At 36.6% G+C, this 26747-nt stretch overlaps 1 protein-coding gene across 6 annotated transcripts in view; it reads left to right on the top strand.

Annotated features, from left to right (window-relative positions):
• Positions 1–26457, top strand: part of LOC135206949 (serine/threonine-protein kinase unc-51-like) — a 335180-nt gene extending 308723 nt beyond the window's left edge. For 3 of the 6 annotated variants that reach the window (XM_064238477.1, XM_064238478.1, XM_064238481.1), the window contains 13 exons: positions 1845–1967; positions 13872–14106; positions 14435–14736; positions 14984–15200; positions 15889–16010; positions 16170–16441; positions 16576–16675; positions 17966–18238; positions 18571–18803; positions 18996–19134; positions 19302–19538; positions 20787–20929; positions 21357–26457. In XM_064238477.1, coding sequence (XP_064094547.1) covers positions 1845–1967; positions 13872–14106; positions 14435–14736; positions 14984–15200; positions 15889–16010; positions 16170–16441; positions 16576–16675; positions 17966–18238; positions 18571–18803; positions 18996–19134; positions 19302–19538; positions 20787–20929; positions 21357–21572 — 2612 coding nt within the window. In that variant the 3' untranslated portion in view covers positions 21573–26457. Of the gene's footprint in view, positions 1–1844; positions 1968–11181; positions 11293–13243; positions 13464–13871; positions 14107–14434; positions 14737–14983; positions 15201–15888; positions 16011–16169; positions 16442–16575; positions 16676–17965; positions 18239–18570; positions 18804–18995; positions 19135–19301; positions 19539–20786; positions 20930–21356 lie in introns of those variants that run through there. The other 3 variants (XM_064238482.1, XM_064238479.1, XM_064238480.1) reach the window with 3 other exon arrangements.
• The last annotated feature ends 290 nt before the right edge of the window (positions 26458–26747 follow it).

The raw sequence follows: 26747 nt of genomic DNA on the forward strand, positions 1-26747 counted from the left end.
TCTGAAATTGTAAAAGTGCCATTTTTTGGCATTGCTCATTGACCAGTAAACCTTGAGAATTTCACCGCCAAGTTGGCTTTTTGTACGAAGGTGTTTGGTGCCTGGCTGGCATTTTGTCTCAGCTGGAATCACGATAGATTATATATATAATTATTCGTGATTTGATTTTGGCGAAGTGTGGAAATGCATATACTGAAGCAGTGTTGTAATGCCTATTTTGTAGTTTACTTTAAACCAGACAAATTCATTTTTTTTACAGTCTGTTCATAACAAATTACATGTTCACCTTTGGGGATTCTAGCAACATTCGTGTAATCCTGTGTTTTGTAAGCAGTTCCGTTGATGCCACAGAGAGAGAGAGAGAGAGAGAGAGAGAGAGAGAGAGAGAGAGAGAGTATAATTACCTGTTCGCGTTTCACAATATGAACCGGGAAAATAGTGTTCATAGTTTTATTGTTGTACTAGTGAACACCTCGGTCATTTGATACCCGAGAACCGTTTGGGAATGACGAAAGGGCCTTTGGCTCGATGCCCAGTGGGACAACTGCGCCAAACGCCCACGGGGCAGCTGCATTTTGTTTTGATGCCCTCTTTGTTGTTGTTTTGACGAAACGTGGGAAGGCTCGTCTCACGTGGAGTGGACCGAGATTGCAGAAGTGCCTGAAGTTGGAGAAAAGCAAATACATCAGTCACTGTCAGATTTATCCACGAGCTACTGTCCTTTGCCTTAGGAAAACTTGAAATTCATCCAGTGATTTCCTCGCTTTTCTTATTGTTTTCCCTCATCCGTGGATTGCGTAACGTATAGGAGGTACACTATGTTTCGTTACGCGGTATGATGCAAAATGAGGAAGTATTATGATCAAGTGAACTCCTATAGTTCTCGGCCATTGGCTAGCTCCCCTTCGACCTTGACCCTTAAAGCAGAGGTCTCATCCCCTGCTCTCTCTCTCTCTCTCTCTCTCTCTCTCTCTCTCTCTCATCGCCGTTCTGCCAAGGTTGATGGCGAGAGGTATGAGCGTTTATACATTCGCATTGCTCTTCATGTGACGTCAAAGGTTGGTTAAACACGATGACGCTGAATTCTTGATTTAACAGTGGCATGAAACTCGGCTGTCAGTTCTGAATCGTTTTGGAAATATGACAGTTTCTGACACTTTGGTCACAAAGATACTCTCGAAGTAAAAGGAAGCTTTGTTTTCATCCCTGCGTTATTTTTCAACGCTATCCATCAAACTTTACACGTAGAATACATTTATCTTTTGGTATCTCATCCCTTTCACTTTCGGGCAATGAATTCTCTAGAATCTTGCTTGTGACTTTATGTAATATAATATATTGCCAAGAATTGTACGGATGTCTATATTTGCATGCAAACTGTAATTGTATACAGAACAAACGATTGAGATAATCACGATCTTGTTATCAAATAAGATGTTCCTAGTGACGTTTGGAAGACATTGTGAAAGTTGTGCACAAACCTGACGCAGTATTTTCGTATGCTAAACCCTCAGTCATGATGAATTAAGGGTTTATTTGTTGCAGAATGGGTTCTTGGAGAGAGAGAGAGAGAGAGAGAGAGGTTGGGTGTTGACCAGTTTGTAATCAGCCCTAGAAAGTTACTGGAATTGATTTTGTTGTACTTAGTGTTTTTATTCTCGTTAAAGTAATGCTATTATCAGTTAAGTTTCTTCTTGGTAATCTTAAGCAATCAACAAAGTCCCTTCATAGAAAGAAGTGAAAGTTTAAACATTTAGTTTACGGTGACCAAGATGTATAAAATTTAACCATTATTTATCTTATGATTGCCTGTGCTAACCGTATCTTTTTTCACCCTTTTCCAGCGGAGTCGATGCGAGCCCTGTATGGGAAGGGCATCGTTCATCGTGATCTCAAACCCCAGAACATCCTTTTGGCTCATGCTGGCAAACCCAACCCAGCGCCCCACCACATTACGCTCAAGATTGGTGAGTACGTCCTTTGTTTCTAGGCCGATGCCGGCGGCCTTGTGCCTGCTTGTGGAGCAGATCGTCAAGGTGAAACCTGTTGTTGTTACTTTTTATTTACTAAGCACACTGTGATTTAGCAGTATCCATTATAAGTTTTTCCATGTTCCTTTGACGTCTTCTAGAGAATTTCTAAGTGGCATTCAGGAAAATTAAATGTTAGTCTATACATTAGCCTTTGTCTGATTGTTCAAGAATTCAGGGAGAAAGCAAGCACATTGGACAAGGGCATTAGATATTAGTCTACCAGTGTAGCCATGTGTAGCTATCTTGTGGTACTGTCACGCAGACAATTTGTGTGTGTGTGTGTGTGTGTTTGTCTCGTGATGACATACCACCCGCCAGTAGGCATCCAAGGTGCTTGTCTTAGATATATTCCCTCTATATCCATGGTGCTTATATTGGCACACAGATCGATTGATTGGAAACCGTCAAGAGGCATTTTCCAGAGGACATTCCAAGATTCATTTAACCAAGTAATTTAATTTTTTTTATGAAGTTTATATATTAGAAATTATTGCTTATATATGACAATAGTGTAATCCTATATACAATAAGGCTGGCTTATACTAAAAATTAACATCTGTTGTTTTACAAGAAGTATGAAAGGAATCGCCGTTTTTCGTAAGATGTCTTATGCATTATAATTGATAATTGTACTAACACTAGTTAGTTTGCATTATGCTGCTGTTCTTTGATTTCAACTATATTTTCGTTGATAGCAGCACGATAGGAACGTGGGAGATTATCGTTAGCTAATTACGATTTTTTTAAACTTTTTTTATTATGGTTTTTTTTCCTCTCTCTTTACGGGTGTCGTAGATGTACCCTTGTGACAGGATTTTTATTTCATTGGTTGTTTTTTTGTTTTTGTTTTCTACTTTAACTCCGCCTCTTAGTTTTTATTTTGAGAACAAAAAAAATCCTTATAGTTAGTCTTTTCAGTGTTTTCCTCTTGTTTCTTTTACTTTTCCTGTTTATTTTTTTTTTTTTTTTTTTGCCTAATTCTTTCATCAGATCCCCTCGAAACTCTGAAATTTAAAAAATTTGCTTATATTACCTGTTAGGATAGATGCAAATTTTTACTGTAATCAAAGGAAAATGCATGTGGCTTATAGAAAGGCTTAAGGCATACTTCTGGCATCTAGGCATTGCAGCCTACGTCTCTCTCTCTCTCTCTCTCTCTCTCTCTCTCTCTCTCTCTCTCTCTCTCTCTCTCTCTGAAAGGTCAGACGTTCATTGATGTTAAAAAAAAACCCTGATGGTTTTTAGGGGAAAAACAGTTTCCCACCTTTTTTTTTATTCTGCTCTATTTCCTTGACCTCCCCTGCCTTTTTGTTACCTGCAAATACGATTTACTCAATCACCCTCGCCCTGTTCATTGGGTAAAATTAAATTTGTATCACTCCTATATATTTTTTTATAATTTTCTTTTCGATTATGCGAACATCCGTCGTACAATTGTGTGTAAGTTAGAACATTTAAAGCTTAAATTTCTCAAGAGTGTTCGTTAAATAGTTTTTATTTTTCTTTGCTTATAGTCAACTCAAAAACCATTTCTAGAATCAGGATGATTTTAGTGCGAGGAAACCTTGGGGTCAGTCACTTTCCACTGCCGAAGTGTGCCAGTGCTCATTTCACATTTTGCGTTGGAGACCCGTCATCCTTCAGGGTAGTCAGTTATGTGCTTGCCTGTGATGTGGATTAGAGGATGTGTAAGTTTCCTTTTTTGGGGGGGGGGGTGGGGGAGGGGGGAGGGATTGTAGTTCTTGATTTTCGAAGGATTGAAATTAGTTTATATTAATTGTTTTTTATTTCATTCGGCCATGAAGGCTAAGATTTTTAATTAAGGAGAGAAGGCTAAGATTTTTTTTATTAAGGAGAGTGTGTACCAGACTACCATAGGGGAAATCTTTGTGCAATTGTTAGATTCTTTTAACAGATTTTAATCTGCCCTGTAATAAATGTTTATGACGAAAGTAATACATTCAAATAGTATCTTTACATTATCCTTTGTTGGTCTGGCATGCAACATTTTTCTCTTTGAAAGGGAAAGTTTGTCGTTACTTAAAAGAGAAATCTTTTAAAATTTTTTGAGGAACAGGAATTTCATATTACAGCAACCATCCCTGTCTCACGAATTTTTACGTTATGAAAAATATCTCTTTGAGATAGTCACTGTGACGGTATTTTGTCCACATCAAAACCAAAAACTCCGCCATTCTTCTGCGGTGGGAAACTACGCTTCAGTATCCTTTAGACGAGAGCACAATTCGTTAAAATATTGTTGTAAAAGCCATCTAACACCGGAACATTTTTCCTGAATCTTGTTTTATTTTTGGGACTGCAGCATTATTTATTTCCGGAAATCAAGGAAGCATTTATGTGAAATGAAGTGCTGAATATTTAACCGACTAATACTTTCGAGTTTTCCACTCTTGAATGATTTTTTGAGTCGTGGTCTAGGTATAGCATACCTAGACCTAGACCGTGGTTTTGAGTAAGAATCTGGTACACACGTGTCTAAGCTGCTGCACCCGATTAAGGTATTATTATAGAAATAAGGGAGAGTTCCCATCCTATATACTTTGCACCCGATATGCACCGAGAGTACGAATGTTTGCCTCTCACAAACACTTGTACGTTCGGGGCTGTGTTTTTGTTTTTATGATTCATCCACGTGGACAGTGTGTGATTAGAGGCGAAGGTTCGTTACTCTGGCGGCGATTTTCTGTTGTTTATACTGAGCTCTCTCTCTCTCTCTCTCTCTCTCTCTCTCTCTCTCTCTCTCATTGTCCTTATGTGTAGAGACAGTAGACCGTAAGGTTAGTGACCCATTCACCATAATGACGTAAGGTTGTTTACTTCAATTGTGTGAGTCTATTATTATTCTCTTTCATAGGGCCGTCTCCTCCTTCCATGTTGTTCCACGTTTGTTCATTGTTTCATACTCTATTACACGGTTCCAATTATAAGTTTGTTTCAAAATAATGGTAAAAGTAGTTAATGATGCAGCAATGTTAAATGAGAAACTTCCCGTCTTGTACATAATCAGGGAAAATGAGTTTTGATCCTGACTAGGGGTATATACAGCGAGTTACTGGCTCTGTATCTATTAATAGCATCCAGGTCTCTGCATCGCCGCCTTTTACCCTGTAGCTTATCACGTGACCAACACGTGGGACTGGGTTGAATGCAACGAGCGGGGGCCCATGTGTCACCCGGTCCTTGTCTTCCTCATTTTTTCGTGATAGTTTCTGCTGGTAACGAAGAAGATGGGTAGTTATAGCTTGAATTTTGTTTTTTATTCATCCCGTAGAGGTATAGTGCCGTCAGTGCACCTCATGCGATGCACTGTAGGCGTGGCTTAATGATCTTTGCAGCGTGCCTTCGGCCCGTAGCTGCAACCCCTTTCATTCCTTCTACTGTACCTCCATTCATATCTTCTTACTTTGAAGGGTCTTTGCAGCGTGCCTTCGGCCCTTAGCTGCAACCCGTTTCATTCCATTTATTTTACCTCCGTTCTTATTCTCATTCTTATTTCTTTCCATCCATCACTAGCGATTGATTCATAATGCAACTGCTATGGGGTTTTCCTCTTGGTACACCTTTTTGCCGTTGCTTTCAGTTTCTGTGCTGAATGACCTCATAGGTCCCTGCCTTGGTCTTTGGTTGAAATTCTGTATTCTCGAATATTCTATTGCTTTATATTATTAAGCTGTATTATGTGAATTAGTGTGTGGACGCTTCAAATGTGCCATGTGGTTTTGGGATAAACAACAGTGGACCTCATTGGTAGAGAACCTAACAGTGGGTGAATAATGGATTGCTCAAAATGGTGTTTTGAGGATCAAAAACATACTAGTTGTAATATATAACTGCTTAGTTGTCGTTGGAACTAATCCGTTTGTATACGATGCACGCATGGTGCTATCTGAAGGAAGAAAGTGATTTGCTATTTATATCCGGTGTATTCTGGCACCAGCAGGATAGTTGTCTAATAAGGTTTTCCCACTGAATTTGTCTTTTCTATTCTTTAAAATAAAATTGCCCTGCTTGTTTTGTGATAACTTTCTACCATTTCTAAGAGTTTGTCATGTTTTCATGCTAGCCTACATTTGGCGAAGTTGTGCCATGAGATTTTGGAATTTCTTGATCTACGATGTCGGCCATCTTACCTATTACGTCGACAAAATCAAGTTGAATCGATCTCCGTTGTAGTCTAATAATGGGAATTTTGTGGGATAAGATTTCTTACATTTTTTTAACCTTACTCCACTACCATATAGACCTCTAGTATTATTCAGTGGAGTAAGACGCATTCACGCTTTGTCTTGGACAATTGAAAATGTGCACGTGGCCGTCTCGCTCTTCACACATGAACAGTTTTTGTCAATAACAACCGCCCCCCCCCTCCTCCTCTCCACAACCACCTCTTATCCCCTCGTGCGGGGATGTCGATTTCTTTCGTTGCCTGATGGAGCCAGGCAGGTAAAGGGTAAAGAAAAAAAAATCTTGATATCCTTGTTAAATTCAGATTCTCCCGGTAAGTGTCAGCGAGCTATTTTTGGAACAAGTGTTTTCTTAGGTGCCTCCGTTTTCTCGTCGGTCATCTAGCAGTTATGTCCTTATTCTGATTGTGCAAAAATATAATGAAAGTAATAACGAAAGTAAGTAGAGAGCCTAAACCATTATATTATTATGATCCGTGGGTTTCTCTGTAAGATTTTCAGCGCCGTCTCTTAGCGTGTATTCTGTTTACAGTACCTGCAATCTGGAATTTGCGCATTGGTGCTTTCGAACTCCTTATGTTCCTTATATCAACATTGGTTTGCATGGCGTCGTTACTTTACCTTTCTGTTTTGGTGCATTCGTTTTATTTAATAAAAAAAACAACACTCATCTGTTTCATATTGTTTGCTTTTCTTAAAGGCTTCATATTGTGTTATTTTATTTGAATCGCGGAGAGGCACCTCCTCGAAGAAAGGCATGGCGTTAGAGGTTGGGAAAGGGACGTAAATCTTTTGTGTGGCGGCTCCTACTCCTCCTCCTCCTCACCCTCCTCTTACCGCCTCCTCCCCCATCTCTTCCTCCTCACACCTTCTCTTAATCTCCTTTCAGTTTCAAAGGTTACGAAACAACTTGCTAAGTTTCGAAGTGAAACTTAGAGTTCACAGTGTCATGAATATTGCGCGGTCCTAGCATTTTAGTTATTTACGTAAATTTGATTGTAGTAATTTCGGTTCATCTCGCATCATGTACAAATCAGTTGCTCTCTACATTATAATGACCTTTCTAAATATCCACGTCTCCCCAGAAGCTGTATTGCTCCACAGCAAAGAGCGCATACTAGCTAAACTCAAGTTTTTGACTAAGGGAATGCCAAGAAAAGGCCGTTGACCTCTGTAGTGATGAGGGAATGAGCGTACCCTTTGTTGCTTGTCATGATGGAGAATTGGAGACACGTTCCTTAGGAATAATAGTGTTACGCAATGCTTTTCCTCGTTGCTGCCCTATGTTATGTAACTGAATGGGGGGCTCTTGTTATTCGATCCTCGGTGAGCCCTGCTAGGGTCGAGAGTCGAGACTCGTCGGGAGGTGCGTACAGAGGAGAATGTTTGTAGGGGAGCAGCAGGACGAGAAGGGTTGGCGTTCCCCAAGGACACACGGCAGCCCCACCTATTATATAACAGAGCTCGGTCGTACCTTTTCCCCATATGCACGGGCGTGGGGGTTTTAGTACAGGAAAGCCATGTTACGCAACGCTCTGCTCTTCACCGATGAGTAGAACTGTGCTTATTGGAGGCCGTGCTTTGCTGGCGGAAGAAAAGATCAGTGTTCATTCACTGGATTTACGGGGTCACTTCTGGAGGCTTCTTCTCCAGTGGTCTTGAATGTCAGTACGTGCGTCACCGGGAATCTTCCTGCTGCATCAGTGGGATGATTGAGCAGCTTGTCACAAAGACATCTAAGTCGTGCCATTCAAGCAGCACCAGCTCGGAAAACCTTCCCACACGGACAGGGACGTGCCTCTTTCTCATATTGATTTGTATTTTTTCCTCAAATCCGTATTTCTGTAATTGAGTGTCGTCATTACTCTTTTGAACGCAGCCAATCGTTGTCAATTTTGGTAGAATCTTGATGGCGAGTTTCATGATGCATACATAGATGCCACTTCTTGCAGACTAGAATACTCACTGTGGAGCAACGTCCGTCTTGCACGACATACCACAGACGTTCCGCCGAGTCATTTTAGCATCATTCTCATTGGGTACATCCCAGCCCTTCAGGCCATTGCTATTGTCCTGTGCTGTCTAATGCACGCACACATTCAAGGTCTGTCCCTCGAGCATTTGCACAGGTTGAGTTCGCATGTTTGTTCCCTTGTTTTTCTCTCGCGCGCCGTGACACACACACACACACACACACACACACACACACACACACACACACACACACACACACACACACTCTCTTACCACGTTTTTTCTTACTTGGAAGCGATTGAACGGAAGTATTGATGACAGAAGTAAGAAAATACCATATGCATCCACTTTTTCCACTAGGAAAATACCATATGCCTCCACTTCTTCCAAGAATGTTATATGCAGTTGACATTTGTTAGGTTATTGTAATGTTAAGCTTGACATGGTTTTTATTTTAATGTTTTTTTTTAAATAACTTTGTGACCTTAAGTGGAGAACGAGCTTATTTATAACCACGTGGCTCTGTTTGTGAGGACAAACAGAATCTGGATAAGAATATTGTTGAAAAGTTCAGACTAACACCTTCAGTTGAAGACAGTTTCTCTGTGACATTCTTTGAGTGGTCAGTTATCTCCGAGCACTTTCTCGCTTTCCCTTTGTCGTGTGGCGTAGGTTTCACCCTCGATGTTGTACAGCAACATATTTTAGTCCTCACTTTTTTTTTTTTTTTTTTTTTTTCGTGGTGGAGTTGCGGAGGGAGGTATTGTAGAAAGGGCTACTCGGAATTTTTACTTCTTTAATTTGGTTTTCGGAATCTCTGGTCTCATTAAGGAGTAATAATAATTTTATTTTATACTTTCAATTGTTGTCACTGACTTAAGTAACAATGGTATCGCATTAGTAGCTGAGCCAATGACCTCACGAGGAGCATTATACTTTTAAGTAGCAAGAGTCGATTGCGATTTACGACTCGATCAGGGTACATATGATTTGGTCTGCAGACCATTTCCTTTCACGCATCTTTACCTTATCGCTTCATGGATGAGAAGTGTGTGTGTGTGTGTATAGGATATATATATATATATATATATATATATATATATATATATATATATATATATATATATATAAACACAGCTTCAATAGTCATTGTGCATTTTTAGTTGGCTCAGTTGTCTGATCATGAAACTCTTGAGTTTAATTATAGACTGGTAGGTTACAGCTTTAAACTCTCTCTCTCTCTCTCTCTCTCTCTCTCTCTCTCAAATTAAGGTTCGTAATTGTAGTTTTCATAGCCCCAGTACCTGTACGTGTTTTGTCTGTAAATAATTTTGCATACATCGATCCATTCTTCCACCACCTTTGTTTTATTGGTATTCATCTTAAATTATTGTGAAATGTCTCCTTTCTATATTCTTAAGCTTAACTGAGGTATTCTTGATACTTTTAAATCTTCTTCTTCCCAGCTTTAGCCCATTTTTATATGGGGTCGCCGTTTAAAAGGCATTACGATGCCCTAATTTCAAGTTCCATCAGAGAGATTATGAATGCCACAAGGCAGATATAACCGGATTTCATGCAATGCCCAGAGACGATTTCATCATGCTGCTGTGGCTGGGCCACCCAAATTATCACAGCCTGCCGAGACTTCTCTGCAGCGAAGTGAAAGCTGTAGCTACATGAGAAAGTCTCACTTCGCATTTTTTTTATACGTGTCATTTTTCGTTTATAATGTCATTGAAGGTTGTTAACGTACGCAAAGCGAACACAAACCTGAATGATTACTTACAAGAGCATATGAATTAACCAGATGTTTTCTGTGGGATAGACTTATGAGACTAGACCGAGGGACCGCTTCGGTGTGAATCTGAACGAAACGCAGTGGAACTGTGGAAGCGTTCATTCAGGTGGAGCCGAGCTGTCTGCCAGCACGAAACTGGTTCTTTTATGTGCCGTCGGACGGGGATGCAACTTTTTAAGCATTCTCTAGTCGGGATATTGTTGTGTCGTATAAACAATGTTGAACAATACAATGGTCGACTGTTTTGCCTTCGCTTTCATAAGCAATTGTTTAGATCTTGGTGGATAAATAGACGCGCGCCCTATCGTTGTCATTGGAACCAAACCATTTCTTTGACGATTGACCTATGCTTCCCTATCCACCCCCCACCCCCCCCCCCCCCCCCCCAGAAAAAAAAAGAAAACATATATAATATAAATATATAATACTATTAATATACGTTAACTAATACTATATATGTGTGTGTGTGTGCTTGTATATGTATATGTATAGCAGATATGATCATTGAAGAATGAACTGAATCACGAAAGTTAGGAACGTGATAAATCCAATAAATAAAGATAAATGCCACGAAGGAAAAATAAACGAAGGAGTCTGCAAGATCTTTCGACTTTAAAAGTCCTTTACTGAGGACTTTTAAAGTCGAAAGATCTTGCAGACTCCTACGTTTATTTTTCCTTCCGTGGCATTTATCTTTTATATATATATATATATATATATATATATATATATATATAATGCATGCCACGAAGGAAAATAAAAACAACGGATTTTCCTTCGTGGCATATATCTTTATTTATCACCATTCCTAACTTTCGCGATTCAGTTATATATATAATATATTATATATATATATTAATATAAAGATATATAATATATATATAATATATATATATACATATATATATATATATATAATATATATATATGTTGTTTTGAAAACCCGCCGATCATCGTCTTAGATAATAATAGTGAATGCCATTCACATGCAGGTGTGCGTTCATCTGTTTGTTAAGCACTGGTATGGAAAATTTGTGTAGGTGAGTTGGGGGTGTTAGGTGGGAGAGTGGGTTAGGGGAGTGGGTGTGACCAGGCGGTGTTCTCACCTCCAGCTATCGCCACATCCACCGACCTGGACCGACCGAGGTGCCGAGCCTCTGGTCTGGTCTAGTCGTCCGGTGAGTAGAGCGGAGCAGATTGCAGCAGTGAGTGAGTCTGACTCTTGGCTCACCTCACTCCTCAGTCTTACTTTGTTTGCGAGTGCGCTAGGGTCTGTTCTGTACGTTTCGAGCGCTGCGCCGCTATTATTATGTTTAAATTTAACTTCACCTGTGATTCAAAGAACGCTGAGGAGAACTGGACTAACTAATGTGTATTGCTTTTTTTTTATTCTTGTGAACAAAACTTTCATTATTACACTTAAAAGCGAAAACAGAAAAGAAAAACTTTTGATTTCATGGAAACTTTGCGTTCCTAAAGTTTGCCAGTGGAGTAAGGCAGATTATTCAGGGAGCGTTTAATGCGTATATATGCAACTACGGAAATTAAGGAATTAATGTTGATTCGTAAACGAAGCTGGATGATTTGTCTTTGTGTTTTCAGCGGAAGTGACTTACACCCAAGTGAAACAAAAATAAATCGCAGTTGCCCGAGTGAATATTACAGTGTTTAAGACTTAAATGTTATATAACATTTAACACCAGTTATATGAAAGGGTCCCTCATTCATCGAGAGAGAGAGAGAGAGAGAGAGAGAGAGAGAGAGAGAGAGAGAGAGAGTGTGTAGTTTTACAAAATATGTCAGAAACTTGCTGTCTTTAGTGGGAACAATCTATTAGAATTTCTTCATAGTATGATTTTAGGTTGACAAAATTATTTCTTGGCAGAATTATGAGAAATAGTGAACTTACCTTACTTGATTTGACCCATGTCTGGTGTTCGCAGGTATAGTTAGTTGTACGCAAACGCTATTGATTCTGACATATTGATTGGCCCCCTTCATGCTAAGGCTTTACAGACTACTATGATTCTGAGAAGTTTGCATCGATTTTCTACCTTGGGGTAAATGTCATTGCTCGTCCTGAAAAGTGGCATATATGCAGGCTACCAGTAGTCGGTGTTTTGTTTATATTATGGAACGTTTATACTCAAGTTTTTGAATTTGTGAGAAGTGTTGAAATGTTTCCAGGGGGTTGAAATGCGTCTTCAATATGTGCACTGGCATATTATAACGTATAATATATATGCTAATGGCATTGAATTAAAATTCAAGTAAACACACGCATATGTATGTATATGTAAATGAGAGAGAGAGAGGAGAGAGAGAGAGAGAGAGAGAGAGAGAGAGAGAGAGAATTTTCTTTTTCTGTGGGAAAACGAAAGATTGAAGGCCACAGAAAAATTCGGGTGGAGACATAAATTGTTAATACTGTAGTATTATTTAATACTTTTGGATGACTTACCTTGGTGGTTCATTATTTCTATTAATAGTGAAAGAGGAATTGCATTTTCGTCCTAAATTTTATACTACTGCCTCGATTACTATTTCTTCAGACTTCCCTTGAAATTGCCAGTGCTCTGCAACGTAATCTGAATTTCATATTACCGACAGTAAAATTCCACTATTTTTAGAGAACCCTTCATAAAAACTAATCGTGTTTTTGTTAAGATTCATTCCGATTTGTATTTTTGAGGATTTTCAGTTTGGCTCTATTCATGTTACTTGTAATGTCATTAACGATGTGATCGGAAGGCAGCGTTCTTCGGAGCCGGTGGATTTAACGATGTGTTCGGAAGGCAGTGTCTTCGGAGCCGGTGGATTTAACCGTAAGGGTCCCATGTCTGCCTATTAAGATCCTGTAGTAGTGGTACTCGAGACATTACAGCAAATCTTAAAATTCGGGTATTGTGATGGATGAGGCAAGGTTCTTTTGACCTCCGCAAGGCTTCCTTGTAGTCCAGATTTTACCGAAAGAAAGTTATACCCTCATGAGGCAGACTGCCTTGTGCAGTATAGACTGCCTTTGCAAGTTCAAGAATTTGAGTAGAATGCATTTTTTAAGCATGTCATGATACCTTTTGTGACTGTTTTTCAAAACTCAACTATTATCATAAATGTCGTTCATTTGATATTTTTATACCGAGTTTTATATAGTAACACTATTAATTGCGTGCGGACAAAAGCAGTGTTGACACCTGTTTCGTGTTTTATCATAGTGTTTTCTTCTGCAGAAATTAAACAGTGAGATTATTCATAGTATTTCATGGTTCTCAATTGTGATAAGTTATAGATTGAACTATGGAACTAACTATAAAACATTAAGAGTTGGGGGTGATTTTTGAAGTATGGATTATCACACCCTTCCAGCTACCATTGTTGAAACTTGGGAAAAGAACATCAAAGGAAAAATACAGAATTCTTTGCAGATTCCTCAGAATCCTCAGTTGAACCGTAAGTGATATACATACGCATATATATGTAGAACCTACTGGTCATTTCTACCAGATACATGTGTAATTGTAATAGTCACAATACCCTCTTAACTTCTCAGATTATTACAATTACATGATATAATATATATATATATATATATATATATATATATATATATATATATATATATATAATAGATAGATAGATAGATAGATAGATAGTATGAGTTGAGTAGCTAAATGCCAGATGTTAATATAATCTGTGAATATTTTTATGCATTATAGTATTAGATGTTCTTTCATTTTTTATCTTTCAATTTTATAAATTCCCCACTGTTACTTGTTTTAGGTGCATTTCTGTTTAGTTCTGGAAGAGGTTTATTTTTCATTTATAATGTAATAGTTTAATTTTTTTTTTTTCCTACAGCTGACTTTGGGTTTGCTAGATTCCTTCAAGATGGAGTAATGGCTGCTACATTATGTGGCTCACCTATGTACATGGCACCAGAGGTCATCATGAGCATACAGTATGATGCAAAAGCCGACTTGTGGTCATTGGGAACGATAGTGTTCCAGTGCCTAGTGGGGAAGGCACCGTTTCAAGCACAAACGCCACAGGCATTGAAACAGTTCTATGAAAAGAATGCAAATCTTGCTCCAAGGTAAGTTGAAAAACGCCCCTATACTTATACCGACACCCTTTGGGTGATCGCGCTGAGGGTAGTAACTTCAGCATAACCATGTTAGCTTTTTCTCTGGTATATTATAGAGTTTATTTATACTAGAAAAATGAGTTACAGGGATTTTTCATCAGGCGACACAGGTCTTTCCCCAGAAATAGATTTTTCCTACGTCAAAATCCCTTTATTAGACAGTTTTCTGTCAGTAATACAGTTAACATTTATTATTAAATTGGATTGTATTTATAAACCCTTGGTATGTTATGTTCTATATGAAGGTTAAACTCAAGACCCTTCTGTTGTGTTTCAGAATACCACCAGGCACATCGTCAGAATTGGTAGACTTACTCATGGGGTTATTAAAAAGAAATGCGAAAGATCGAATGGAGTTTGAAACCTTCTTCAACCATCCTTTCATCCGAATGGCAGACTCGTCTTCACAGAAATCTCCACTGCCATCAGGCTCTCCTCCTGTCCCAATTTCAGCTCCTTCTCAGACACCATCGGCAACGCCCAAGCATGCTATCCGTGGTGGAGCAGCTGCAGCTGCAGTTGCTGCAGGTGGAGCTTATGCACCTCTTGCCCAACAGCCTGGACCAAGTCCACCTGTTGGTGAGTTCCGGTGTTCATACTTGTTTGGTATAAATCAAAATAAGGAATTTATATTAAAAACTATGTAATTTATCCACTGATGGTAGTGCTCATTTAAAGTTTCAGCTTGCAGTACACAGAGACTCCTAACATTGCAGTATTCTGTACAAATTAAGCTTAGTAAGTGAAATAAGCATTCAGCAGTGCTCCAATTTAAAACAAAACTAATGATTTAACCTTGATGTTGCAATTGCTATCCACAAAACAGGAAATCTTCCACCATCACCAGAAGAACTGCGTATGAGTGTTGATCAACGAAGTAGCGGCGATTTACCTTCTACTTCTCCTGCTAGTACATCAGCCCTTCCAAGACCTACTCCTGTTCCCAGAGTGGTCAATCCTCCAGCCCAGGAGGAAGCAGAAGACTTTGTCATGGTGCCCGCCCAACTGCCTAATGAACCAGAAGCTTCTAAGGTTCCTCAGGGGTAAGACTTGCTTTTCACTCTTCTCTCCTCATTTTTTTAGGACTACAGCACCATCCGTATAGCTTGGTCATGTATTCTGATAGTTACTGTACATGTGCTGAATTTTCTTTTCATTTCAATTATAAATTCTAAAAAAAGTATGGTAATGATTTGGTTATAGTTACGCATTTGGTGTGGCTTTATGTATACAAGTGAGCAGTCATGTTCTTGTATAGGATTCCAAGTAATCATAATTAAACATTATCAGGATTTACCATAGGTTATTGCAGAGGTTCCATGGTAATTTTTTGGCCAGATTTTGAACCTTTTATCAATTCTATTGGGTATTCATGAGTAGAAAATATTCAGCATAACTTTCTTGGTTTATGTATACTAGTGAATTAATTGCCCTTTGTCATGATGGAGCCATAGTAGTACGTATTTATTTTGCTGACATTAGTCTTAATAATTCATGAATAAGGATTCTTGTGGGAAATGTATTCTTTAATATATGAAACTTTACGCTTAAATGCCAGTTTGTAGTATTCATAAATTTTCTTTTCTATGAAGATCTATTGTGTTATGTCTGTGAGTTTGAATTTGCACAAATTAAGCAGATTAAATTGCTAAGTACTTTTTTAGTTTCAAAATCAAGGACATTATAATTTTGAGTCTGCATATATTAATTTCAACTATTCTGTAATTACAGGTGGGGCGGGCGAGTCCTAACAAAAGCTGGCGGAGTAGTTTATCAGAAAAATACTCCCCAGTATGGTCCTCTGACTCCTCAAGTTCCAGCATCTCCAAGGCCTTCTCATTTACCTGTGCAAGGTAAGTCACCAGGAACTTTATCTTGTCAATATATGTTGCAATATGCTTTCAACAAGTCTAGTTTTGAAATGCAGCATTCCATGGGTTTTTGTAGCGTACAAAGTTGTTCACAGCATTGTTCAAGTGTAGCCTTTCACTTACTCTACTTTCATACTGAAGGAGGAAGCAGTGGCAGCACACATTCAAGCAGTAGTAGCGAGTCGTGTCGTTCTGGGGAGCCTGTGCCAGTCCCTTCACAACGAGCAACCTTTCAACAAATGACTTCGTCAGGGTCCTCGGACCAAATTTCAGCCACAATTCAGCCTGAATCACCAAGACATTCAAATATTCCCATAACCCGACCATCTCCCCCACCTCGTTCACAACCCATTAATATGAAGAGAGTGTCTGATCATAGAGCTCCTGATGTTGCCTCATTGTCACCACCGGCTGTAAGTTGTTATTGTGAATTTTTTGGTAAATATTTTTCCTTGCAAGTTTGAAAGATCCATTGTATTTTTTAGATCCATTGTATTTTTTAATACATTTTCAAAATTATAATTATAAATTTACAATTATTTTTCAGGTTCAGTTTTCAATTGGCACTCCTCCCATGTGTGGTCGGAGAAGGTCAACTTCAGGCAGCTCATACTCAACTACTCCACCAACCACAACTGTAGTGACAGGTGGGTTTTACAAGAATTTTAATGTGTGTACAATTCTGAAATATCAACTCATTATGGTTAGACAATCATTTTTTTTATATATATTATGTAATATGAATTTGTGTAATGATGGTGAGGAATTAAGACCTGATTACCAAATCTCAAAGATTCAGTGAACCTTGCACTTGTTTGGTAAAAAAAAAAAAAAAGAAAAGAAAATTGGTGTGATATCATTATGTTTAATTAAAAGTAATATATTGATGGTAGTGCAATGAAAAATTTTCAGTTTGAGTATTTCATTTTATATGGTAGTGCAAATTATGTGTTGGATTTTATATGATAGTGCAAATTGTTTGTGTGTTGGATTATGAAAGAAATGCCCAAATCCAGTTGTGAAGTACTGAGTATCACTTTTCTTGGATTTATTTAGAAAGAAACATTGTGAGTCTTTAGTAATGAAATAAGCTGACAAATGGAATATTTCACAGGCTAGGTAAGAGAGAGTAGTCAGCAACATAAAGAATGAAATTTTTAGTATTGGAAAAAAAAAACACACTACTACTGTATCAGATTTCATCTGCTGAATAATATTAGAATGAGTTGCTTGGACTGTTGGGCATAAATTGTCATGAAGGTTTTTTTGTCTCTTTATATGGTGTGCAGTACAGTTTTTATGTATATATTGATTTTTATATTATGTGGGATGTGATTTCATTTAAATACTTTGGTGTGTCATCATTCTGTCATTATTGCAAAATTGTGTAATTATTGTGTCACTGACTATGGAATATAAGTACAGTATTTAATACTGCTGAATTTATTCATAAACAACACCCACCCATTACATTGCAAGTTGCCAAGTAGCCACACGTGATGTATATTTTGATGTGAATGAAACATTGCCATTTTGTAATTAATAATTCACCCATCCCTATTAATCAGATTGTGTGTTGTACTTAGATATGGCACAGTACTCTTTCTGTTGTCATTTTTATTTCCTATTTAATTCTGGTAAAACTTCACACTCCTTACTTTCTTTCTGGAGCCTTTAGCTTTAATGTATTTTAAAATGTCCTGTTTTGTCTCATGTTTGGTTTGTTAATGATATCAATATACGTATTTGCTTAAATCAAATTGAAGGTATTTTGACTTCCACAAATGAAGTAGGGAGTTTAAAAACAGACACAATTGCTTTTAGAAGCATGCATTTGTTGATTTAAGTACAAGCTACAGTATATGCATCCTCAGTGCAAACCTGCATCCTATATAATGTAGAAAGCTATCTAGTAATGAAGATGTATTGTGCTGCAGGTAATACCCAGGTGATCCCAGGAGGTCGCCTCACCCCCACCAATTCACCCTTACGTCAGTCCGGCCGGCGTACACCCCCTCACCTGCCTCCCCAATTGTTTTCAGCCCCACCTGTGCTGCCCCCGATCCTGGGCTCTCCCACAAAGCAGGGGCTTGGCCAAGATAATCCTGCTGGTGACATCTGTGGCAACACTACCAACCTGCCCCTTACTGCCCCACACCGCGCTATTACACTACCTGAGATGACCTCTGTCACACGTGACCTGTTTGCGGGTCAGTAAATTTGTGTGGCTACAAGTTTTGATAAAGTTCTTGTTCATTATATAATTAGTTATTTGTTTGATATTGTGTTGAAGTAGTACATTCTGCAGAAATTTTGTTTTATATAATTTGTTGTCCATTGTTTATGCACTAAAATTCATTGCTTTGGTTGTAACAATCATGCTTTTATCCTGGTTGTTGGGGCTTGAGCAAATAAAAACAAATCATCTTTTCATTCATCACAGGAGAGTATCAGGTCACTTTAAGTGTATTGGATAAGATGCTATACAATGACTTTTTGACTAGATTAGCTATTGTAAAGTTGAAATTTTATTTTACAACAGGAGTTGGATTAGACATGAGTGTAGATGGTGGATTACAAAGGTCTAGGACAGAGTCTCATTTATTAGAATGGCAGGCAAGGGCAGCCAGTCCACCCCATCCAGGCAAGCAGCTTGTACAGTATGGACAAAGTGCACCTGCGTTTGTAGTACAGAGTACTCCTTTAGGTATACCTGATGTACAAGACACTGTTGCATTTTATGCACCACCTCTTCACCAAGAAACATTGATGGAGGTAAGAAGTGTATTGCTGTTCAAGGAGAATGAGCAGTTTAAATAGTTAGTGGAGAAAAGATGCATAAAGTTTCCTTGTAACTGAATGAAGATTTATGAGTTTGCTTTACTTATGAAACTATTCTTCCAGTTAGGTTTGTGGTATTTACAGTGAATTTCTTCTAGTATCTAATTGAAACATTTTTCCTTACAGAGAGAACACAATGAAACTCTAGCAAAACTGAACTTTGTATTAGCACTGGTTGACTGCATCCTAGAATTGGCTCGGTCTCGAGCTACACCTATTACAGCCCTGAGGCAAAATGCTGCCATGAGGGAGTCAGTCTCTGGAGGTAAGATTAATAAAAATATTTAAATTCCTCTTTGCTTGTTTGTTATATCATGCCTTTGGAGTGTATTGTGATGTGCATGGGATATACTTGTACTCGAATACCTAATTTGAAAAAAAATGTAAACTTTCTGGTTGTAGTCTTAGTGTCTTCTATTTTACTTTTATAAGGTTGTAGGAAAAGGTTAGTATTTTGGGCGGAAACTTTATGCCTGAAATCCCTCACTACAGGGTCCCCAAAGGATAGCGAGGGCTGTACTCTACCGTCCCCTCCTCCAGAATGGCAGCGACGAGCAGAGCAATTAGTGTTATATGTTAGAGCCCTACAGCTGCTTTCCTCAGCTCTAACAATGGCAAAGCATGAAAAAAATGCAAATCGACTTCAGCCCTCAACAGCTGTCAAAAATGGTAGGTCAGACCATTCGTTTGGTCGTTGTGGAAGTTTTTGCACACCACTATTCTCTTGCACCTTCCACATTATCAGTAAAATTCTATAAGGTAATCTGTTGGTCATAAATTTGAGTGGCAATCTAGAATTTTAATGTTAAGAACCTTAGTTTTAAATGCACATGAAAATCTGAAAAGAAATGTGGGTTATTCAACTGTATTGAATGTGGGTCATCCTATCCAGTGTGTTAGTGATTAATAGCCCAAGATGTAACAACTAAGGAAAGTTAGGCGTCTAATTTTATAAAAGTAGTGGAAAATACGCAGACACCAATACTACTGTGTAGTACTTTGTTCTGGTTCACTTTAGATCAAAATTTCTTGTTGTTTATAAAATAGTATTTATGTAATGTCAACTTTACATATATTATAGGAAGTATCAAAAAAAGAAATACATATGTAGTTTTGGTACACTATGGGAAGTAATAAAAAAAGAAATAATTACGAAGTAGTTTTGGTAAAGCGTAATTTAAAAGATATGAATTGTAGTTTTACAGAGAAATATATACGTATAGTTTTACAGAGAAATATATATAGTTGTGTTACTTGCAGGTCATATCATGATGGTTTTTGAGGATCAGTACAGAAAAATTCTAACTAGAACTGATTTCACAGAAAATCAGGATTTGAAGTTAAAATACCAAATAATTAATTTTTATTATTATTATTGGTAAAACCAATGCTAAATCAACTTGTAGTCCAAAAATACCAAATAATGAATTTTTATGATTATTTAGCATAATAAACTTGTAGTCCATTTCGTTAGATTAAAATATATCTCAACATAACAGAAAAATTTAATGCATTTTTATACCTTGTAGTCCATTTCATTGAAGATTAAATTAATTTAGTGCATTTTTTATAAAGGAATTTCTTGTTTTCTCAGTCAATTTAGCTGTTGGGCTAACTTCAGAGGAATATAGTATGTACTGGCATTGTGTGTTTTGGGAAAATTATTTTATCATGGAATCTGGAAATTAATAAAATTATGTAATACATATGCCTGTTTGGAAAAATGATTTTATGTGGTATTGGTATTATTGTGCTTTGGGAAAATTATTTTATCATGGAATCTATGGAAAATTCCAACACTTATTTGGAAAAGGGCCATTTGGTTGTAATTGTTATGCTTTATTTTAAATCTAAACAGATTTTCAAAGGCATTTTAAATCTAAACGGATTTTCATCCCTTTGATTCTTAACTTCTAGTTGTTGGTGTGCTGAATGATCGTTTTCGGCAAGCATTAGGCATATGCAAGGAACTGAATAGTTCGGGAGCAGTGACAGCAGTAGATCCAAGAACGTCCACCATCACAGCTGACAAGCTCATTTACAACTATGCTATTGAAATGGTAAACTCAAAAATTTTTATTACAGTTTTCTTTAGGTTATACCATAAATGATAGTGTAAAATGGGGGCAGTATGATGTGGTCCTAATTTATGAATGACATTATTATGAGATGAACTTGTGTTTCATATTTATTTGGTACAAATCAATATACATATATATTTTTGGGAGAGAAATGATTGTTTTAGTAATCGGAAGTTCACACAATAGAATTTTAACATACCTCTGTTATTTTATCATGCTAGATAAGGTTATGGAAAGAATTATAAACTAAGCAAGATAAGGTTGTGGAGTTTATGGAAAGAATTATAGTTCTATAACTCAAATTACTGTAATTTCATAAATATATGGTTTTAATTATTTGTTTATTCTCACTTTTGCCAGTTCATAAATATATGGTTTTAATTATTTGTTTCTGTCTTTGCTACAGTGCCAGAGTGCAGCTTTGGATGAACTTTTTGGAAAACCTGAGGAGTGCTTCCGACGCTACCAAACTGCACAAATACTCCTGCATGCTTTGGCACAACAAGTAGCTCATGATTCCGACCGCTCTCTTCTTACAAGATATAAACAGGCAGTAGAAAAGAGACTATTTCTTTTACACGAACAAGGTGTTGTTCATGCTTATAATACAAATGAGGCATAGAGAAAGTGTTGAAAATAAGTTATAGTAAAACGTTTTTTGTATTGCAATTGATGAAACTTTTATTATCTGGCAATCTTTCATTGTTAAGGCCTAAATGGCCTTAAGAGCTGTAAAATTAACTACCAGAATTATAATGGTCTCTCTCCAAAGGATTATTTTCAAAAGCTCACTAATTTGAATCACCAAAGGTATGTATACATTTCCACCACGACCAGAACAGTAATTAATTTTGTTATACTACTCAAGAATTGTCATTTCCTCAACAATACAATTTATGTATCACTCTGTATCCTTTGTTCTAAAAGGTGAAGGGCAGGTGTGGAAGTGAATGCATACTCTTAGAAAATTTATATATTTATGAATACACATGTGTAATACATATGCATATATTGTGTGTATATGAATATATAGAATGGGTAGCTAAGTAACCATCATTATGGCCAGGAAAAATGGGGGAGGGGTTGTTGGTTGTGGGGGGTGGGGTTAGCTGCTGCAAGCTGTTTCGGTCTTGCCTTGTTATGTGCCATTGTAGATGAATAGTCGGATAAGGGTGGGGAGGGAAGTGGGAAGTATATACTGGGTCAGTTACAATTTGACAATTTCAAAGAATTAATTTTCTGTATATGTAAAAGAAAATTGGATTTATGTCTTGCTAATTAATTAGAATTATCCTGGATCATGTCATAACCTGATGTTCTATGTGCTTAATATTTATATACAGTATATACATAAACAGTATCTATCCATGTATGATGCAGATATATCTTGATGTTTACAGTCATGTGTTAACATGGTTTGTCTAGGTACATTTGCATAATACGACGATTAAATATCGTATGTTAATAATCACTCTTCAACAAGTTCTAATTAAAAAAGTGTATTTCCCATTCAAATTAAACATTGCGTTTTATCCATGCCATTCATATAGAATATCACCATATATGCATCATAGTAAATTGTGTGTGGGTCTTAAAAATTATATTCTCTTATGAACAAAGGTATGCTCAGCTGTGGTGCAAACATATTTTAATAAAAATTAGTTAGCCAATCAATTAGTTGCATGATTTGCAGTTGAAAGTGCATATACTAAAATGTATACTTTTTTGTACTGTAGGACCCATATGTGCATTTTTAGTACAGTATACTGTTTTTGAGGTCAAAGAGAAATTTGAATTCTCATTGTAATTTGCTAAAGCATATATTCATTTCATATGTAAATTGACCATCATTGTTCACATAGCATGATCATAATTTTAAATCGGCGATAGATTATGAACAATACGTAGTTTAATGGAGTAGTGAATGTACAGCTAATGTCCCAATATACTTTGAGTGAAGGAGTGTGCTGTATCCTAATTTCTGCTGAAAAAATGTAATTATCGAAGGCTTATATATTTTACTGTCTATTCTGAAAAGGCTTTGGAGTTTTGTTTGTAAAAACAGCTCTTATTTTTATTCAAGGTTCTAGAAAAGTTTCCGAGCTGGTAGAACAGTTTGATTTATGTATAATAAGCAACCCAAAACTTCTTGATAATTGTATATGTTGTATAAGTACTCATTGAAAAATGTGACTTAATTTGGAATGAGTGTATGGGGAATGGTATTTTGTTTGTTTGCCTAAGAGAAATTGGGGTACAATGAAAGTATAATTTGCAATTGTGCGCATAACTGATTATGTAAACTGCGTATTCTTCAAATTAAGTAGAACTGCTATTGATTTTCTTTGTTTTCAATTGAATGATTCACTTCTGCTTAGCACTTTGCCTTTTTTTATTTTATGTAAATTTGGCAAGGTAGTGCTACAGCTCAGGGGTACTACATAAATCTGTTGGTTATTTCTAAAATGATACTATGTGCATTGTGCATTTTGTTACACTTATGTAAGTGTACCATGCTGTGGTTAATGCCTTTTTAGTGTTCATGTTGACAGAACACTTTAGTGGTTTATTATATAATTTTTTTTTCAAAGGGCATGCCTGTATTATGATTTTTTAAGCAGTCTGCTGATAAAGTATTGTGGCAAAATAATTTAACTTTAAATTTACTTACTAAAGAACTAAATACATATAGTGTAGCGTATTGTTAGGTGTTCATATTTCCAGTCATTTTAATCAATGTGTGAAGCTAGTAAGTAAAGTACTTTATTTCATTTTGCCTCATGCAAGTTATTTTTTAATAGCTACTTCAAATAGTATTTGTTTGGTAACCTAACAGACATAATTAAGTGTAGCTTTTACCTTTATGAAGCATTTGTGTGAATTAAGTTGTAAAGAACTGTAAATATTTCCACATTTTGACTGCTTTATCAGTTACAGTGATTTAATTTACATTTACTGTACTATATTTATTTGTCTTTCAGATATTATATACAATTACTCAGGAAAAAATAGCTTAAGAATTAATTGCCACAAAACCTTTTTATGTTCAGCATGTGTGTGTAGTAATAATGAACCATTGTAATTTTTTTTTTCTCCTAAGGCCTGCTTCTAAAGCCCCTTATATTTCTTTAATTTTGTATTATACATGTATTCATATATTGTGATAAACTTGTAATTAGCCTGTACTTACTTTATGCTATTCAAATGGAGAACTACTCCCAACCTCAAGAAAGCAGTCCATGCAGTGGAAGTCAGTACATGACTGTCACGACTGTTAGGATGTGACCTGAGAAGTGATTACATTATCCCCAAGAAGCTTAAATGATGTATATATATACATATGTATATTTGTGTATATATACACAGTACAGTAGTCTTCTGCATGAGAGCAGTTTAGAACATCATCGTAAATGCAGTGTTCTGTTATGCATGAGAATTTTAGAATTATTCTTGCCTTACTGTAGGTAGTTTCAAAATGCTATGTTTTGTTGAACGGATAATGTGGCGTTTGTTGGAGACAAGGCTGGATTCCTTTTCACATTGTTTTAGGGTTTCCTTAATTATGGGAATTAAGGTACATTGTAGAAAGAGGTCATAATGCGATGAGGTGGGTTTTCTCGAACTGGATTTAAAAGAAAATGGAGAAATGTTCTTTTGGGTTGAAATCTTCATATGGGTGTGATCTAGTCCTCCAGTGTAAAAACCCCAATGCTAGAATGTTTCAGAGTTAAAGTAACAATTATTTGTAGTTTTTGCTTGTTTTCTTTTTTTTCTCTTAGATTTCAGCTTCTGATAAATAATAATTTTGCTGAAAACATATTCTATATTTTGTATTTATTCATAAGACTGCTGCTATGAACTTGATATTTAGAAGTTACTGCTATAAGTTTTGAAAGTTGGTTAAAAACTCAAAGGTCGCATGCTTTGTTATTAGTGTGAATTGGTTCGGTGGTTTTCAGTCATACTTTTCTTTCATGATTGTAATTTTACTACTGTGTAATTTTCTAGTCGATTTTTTTTTGTGGATTTTTTAAAACTTTTATTTTATTTTTTTTTTTTTTTTTATAAGGGCATTTTGGAAGGGTTCAACTCCAGTTTGTCAGTTCATATCATAATTATGGGCACTTGAATTGTCCCTGAAGATCTCCTGCTTAGTTATTAATTGTTTTCCTGTAGTTAGATTGTCTTGACAACAAGTGCCAACAGCTGTATGTTGTCAGTTATTGCATTTATGATTAACTGTGCAAGTGTAGCCAAATTTTTGTAATTTTGGCAAATGTTGCAGTTTAGTCATGAACTTTATACAGCACATCTTGTTGAATACCTTGCACATCTTGTGTCTGAGTTACTTTTATTATATGAAACAAGACTTAAGGTTCCTGGTATTCTGTAATCTAATTTTCATTCTTAAGAATCATGTGACTGCAGTCATGGACAAATTCCCATCATGGCAAGAGAGGTCAGTGCCATGCGCCTTATATGCACTCACTCACAAGGTAGGCTTTGTAGCACTGACCCTTGTCCTGGCATCTGCCAACCACAGTATCTGTGATCTGTTTGATTTTTGTTAGTGAGATTTTTTACATGGTGACTCATTGCATTACTGTAAGAACTGCAAGAGCTAAATAATGTATAACAGTTTTCTTATAGTCAATGCACATCTCATTACAATGCTGCTATGTATGTGTTTATTTCTTAGCTTTTTTGTTTTCATTTTTGTAGTTAATTTTGGTATATATGTTGATAAAAGAGTCAGTGTGATGGCTGACTTGAGCATGAATGTGCGTTGTATATGGGTCGGCTCTGCTTGGGCATCTGATAGTGCCCAGCTGTAAACGAATTGTTTGTTTTGGCAGAGCAGCACCCAGCCTCTGTAGTTAAAAAAAATAAAAAAAAAGAGTGTTGGCAGTATTACAAGACCCAGAATATATTATTCTTACGTGTAATGTAAGATTTGAAAGAATTGGTGCATTTTGGTTTTGGTAAAAAACATGAAACCTTTGACATAGTGTCTCCTGCTCTGATTTTACCAATTTCAAATTGTGCTGGTAATTGTACAGATTATAGTTGAAAATTCCTATTTTAAAAATTATAAAAATATCAAAATGTCAAAAAATAATACTGCTATGTTGGACTGCTGTAGTGGCAGGGCATATCGCAGGTCCTGTAATACACTAGATGCCTTTATGTAAATGTGAAGCAGATAAACAGCATTGTGTAGAGTACTGTATGTATTGTAGGCAAGTATGTTATGCAGTGTTCCTCTCTTGGTAGATCTCAGTCAGGTTGATAGGTTATGTTAATTTAGGAGGAGCACATGACTACCAAAGAAAGGACTGTAGAGACATACTGCATTACCCTACGACCTGTGTTTGTGTAAATATATGAAAAAGATACAGGTAACATTAATTACTCTTGCAATTAGTACAATTGCCCAGCTTGGGCTATTTTATATTCTTATTATAAACACAATAGAGCAAAAAATAAAAAAGAAATAAAGTCTGAAATATTGTATCCTTTATCCTTCTCAGAACTATAGTTATTTGATATACACATCTGTGTGTGTGCATAGATTTAACTGGATTACTACTGAACTTTCATGGTATATTACTTCTTCAATTCAAGGCAAAAATGTTTTACCCATATGCACATGAGTGAGCATATAAAAGCTTTCATCAAATTGAATACTGTACTCCTTTCACAGTAAATATTACTCTAATTCATGGCAAAAAATTTATCAATCTGGAAAGGGATGGTAATCTGATTAGTAAGATTAAATTATAGATGGAGTAATTTA

This window comes from Macrobrachium nipponense, chromosome 31 (assembly GCF_015104395.2).
Source record: "Macrobrachium nipponense isolate FS-2020 chromosome 31, ASM1510439v2, whole genome shotgun sequence".
Taxonomy (NCBI): Eukaryota; Metazoa; Arthropoda; class Malacostraca; order Decapoda; family Palaemonidae; genus Macrobrachium; species Macrobrachium nipponense.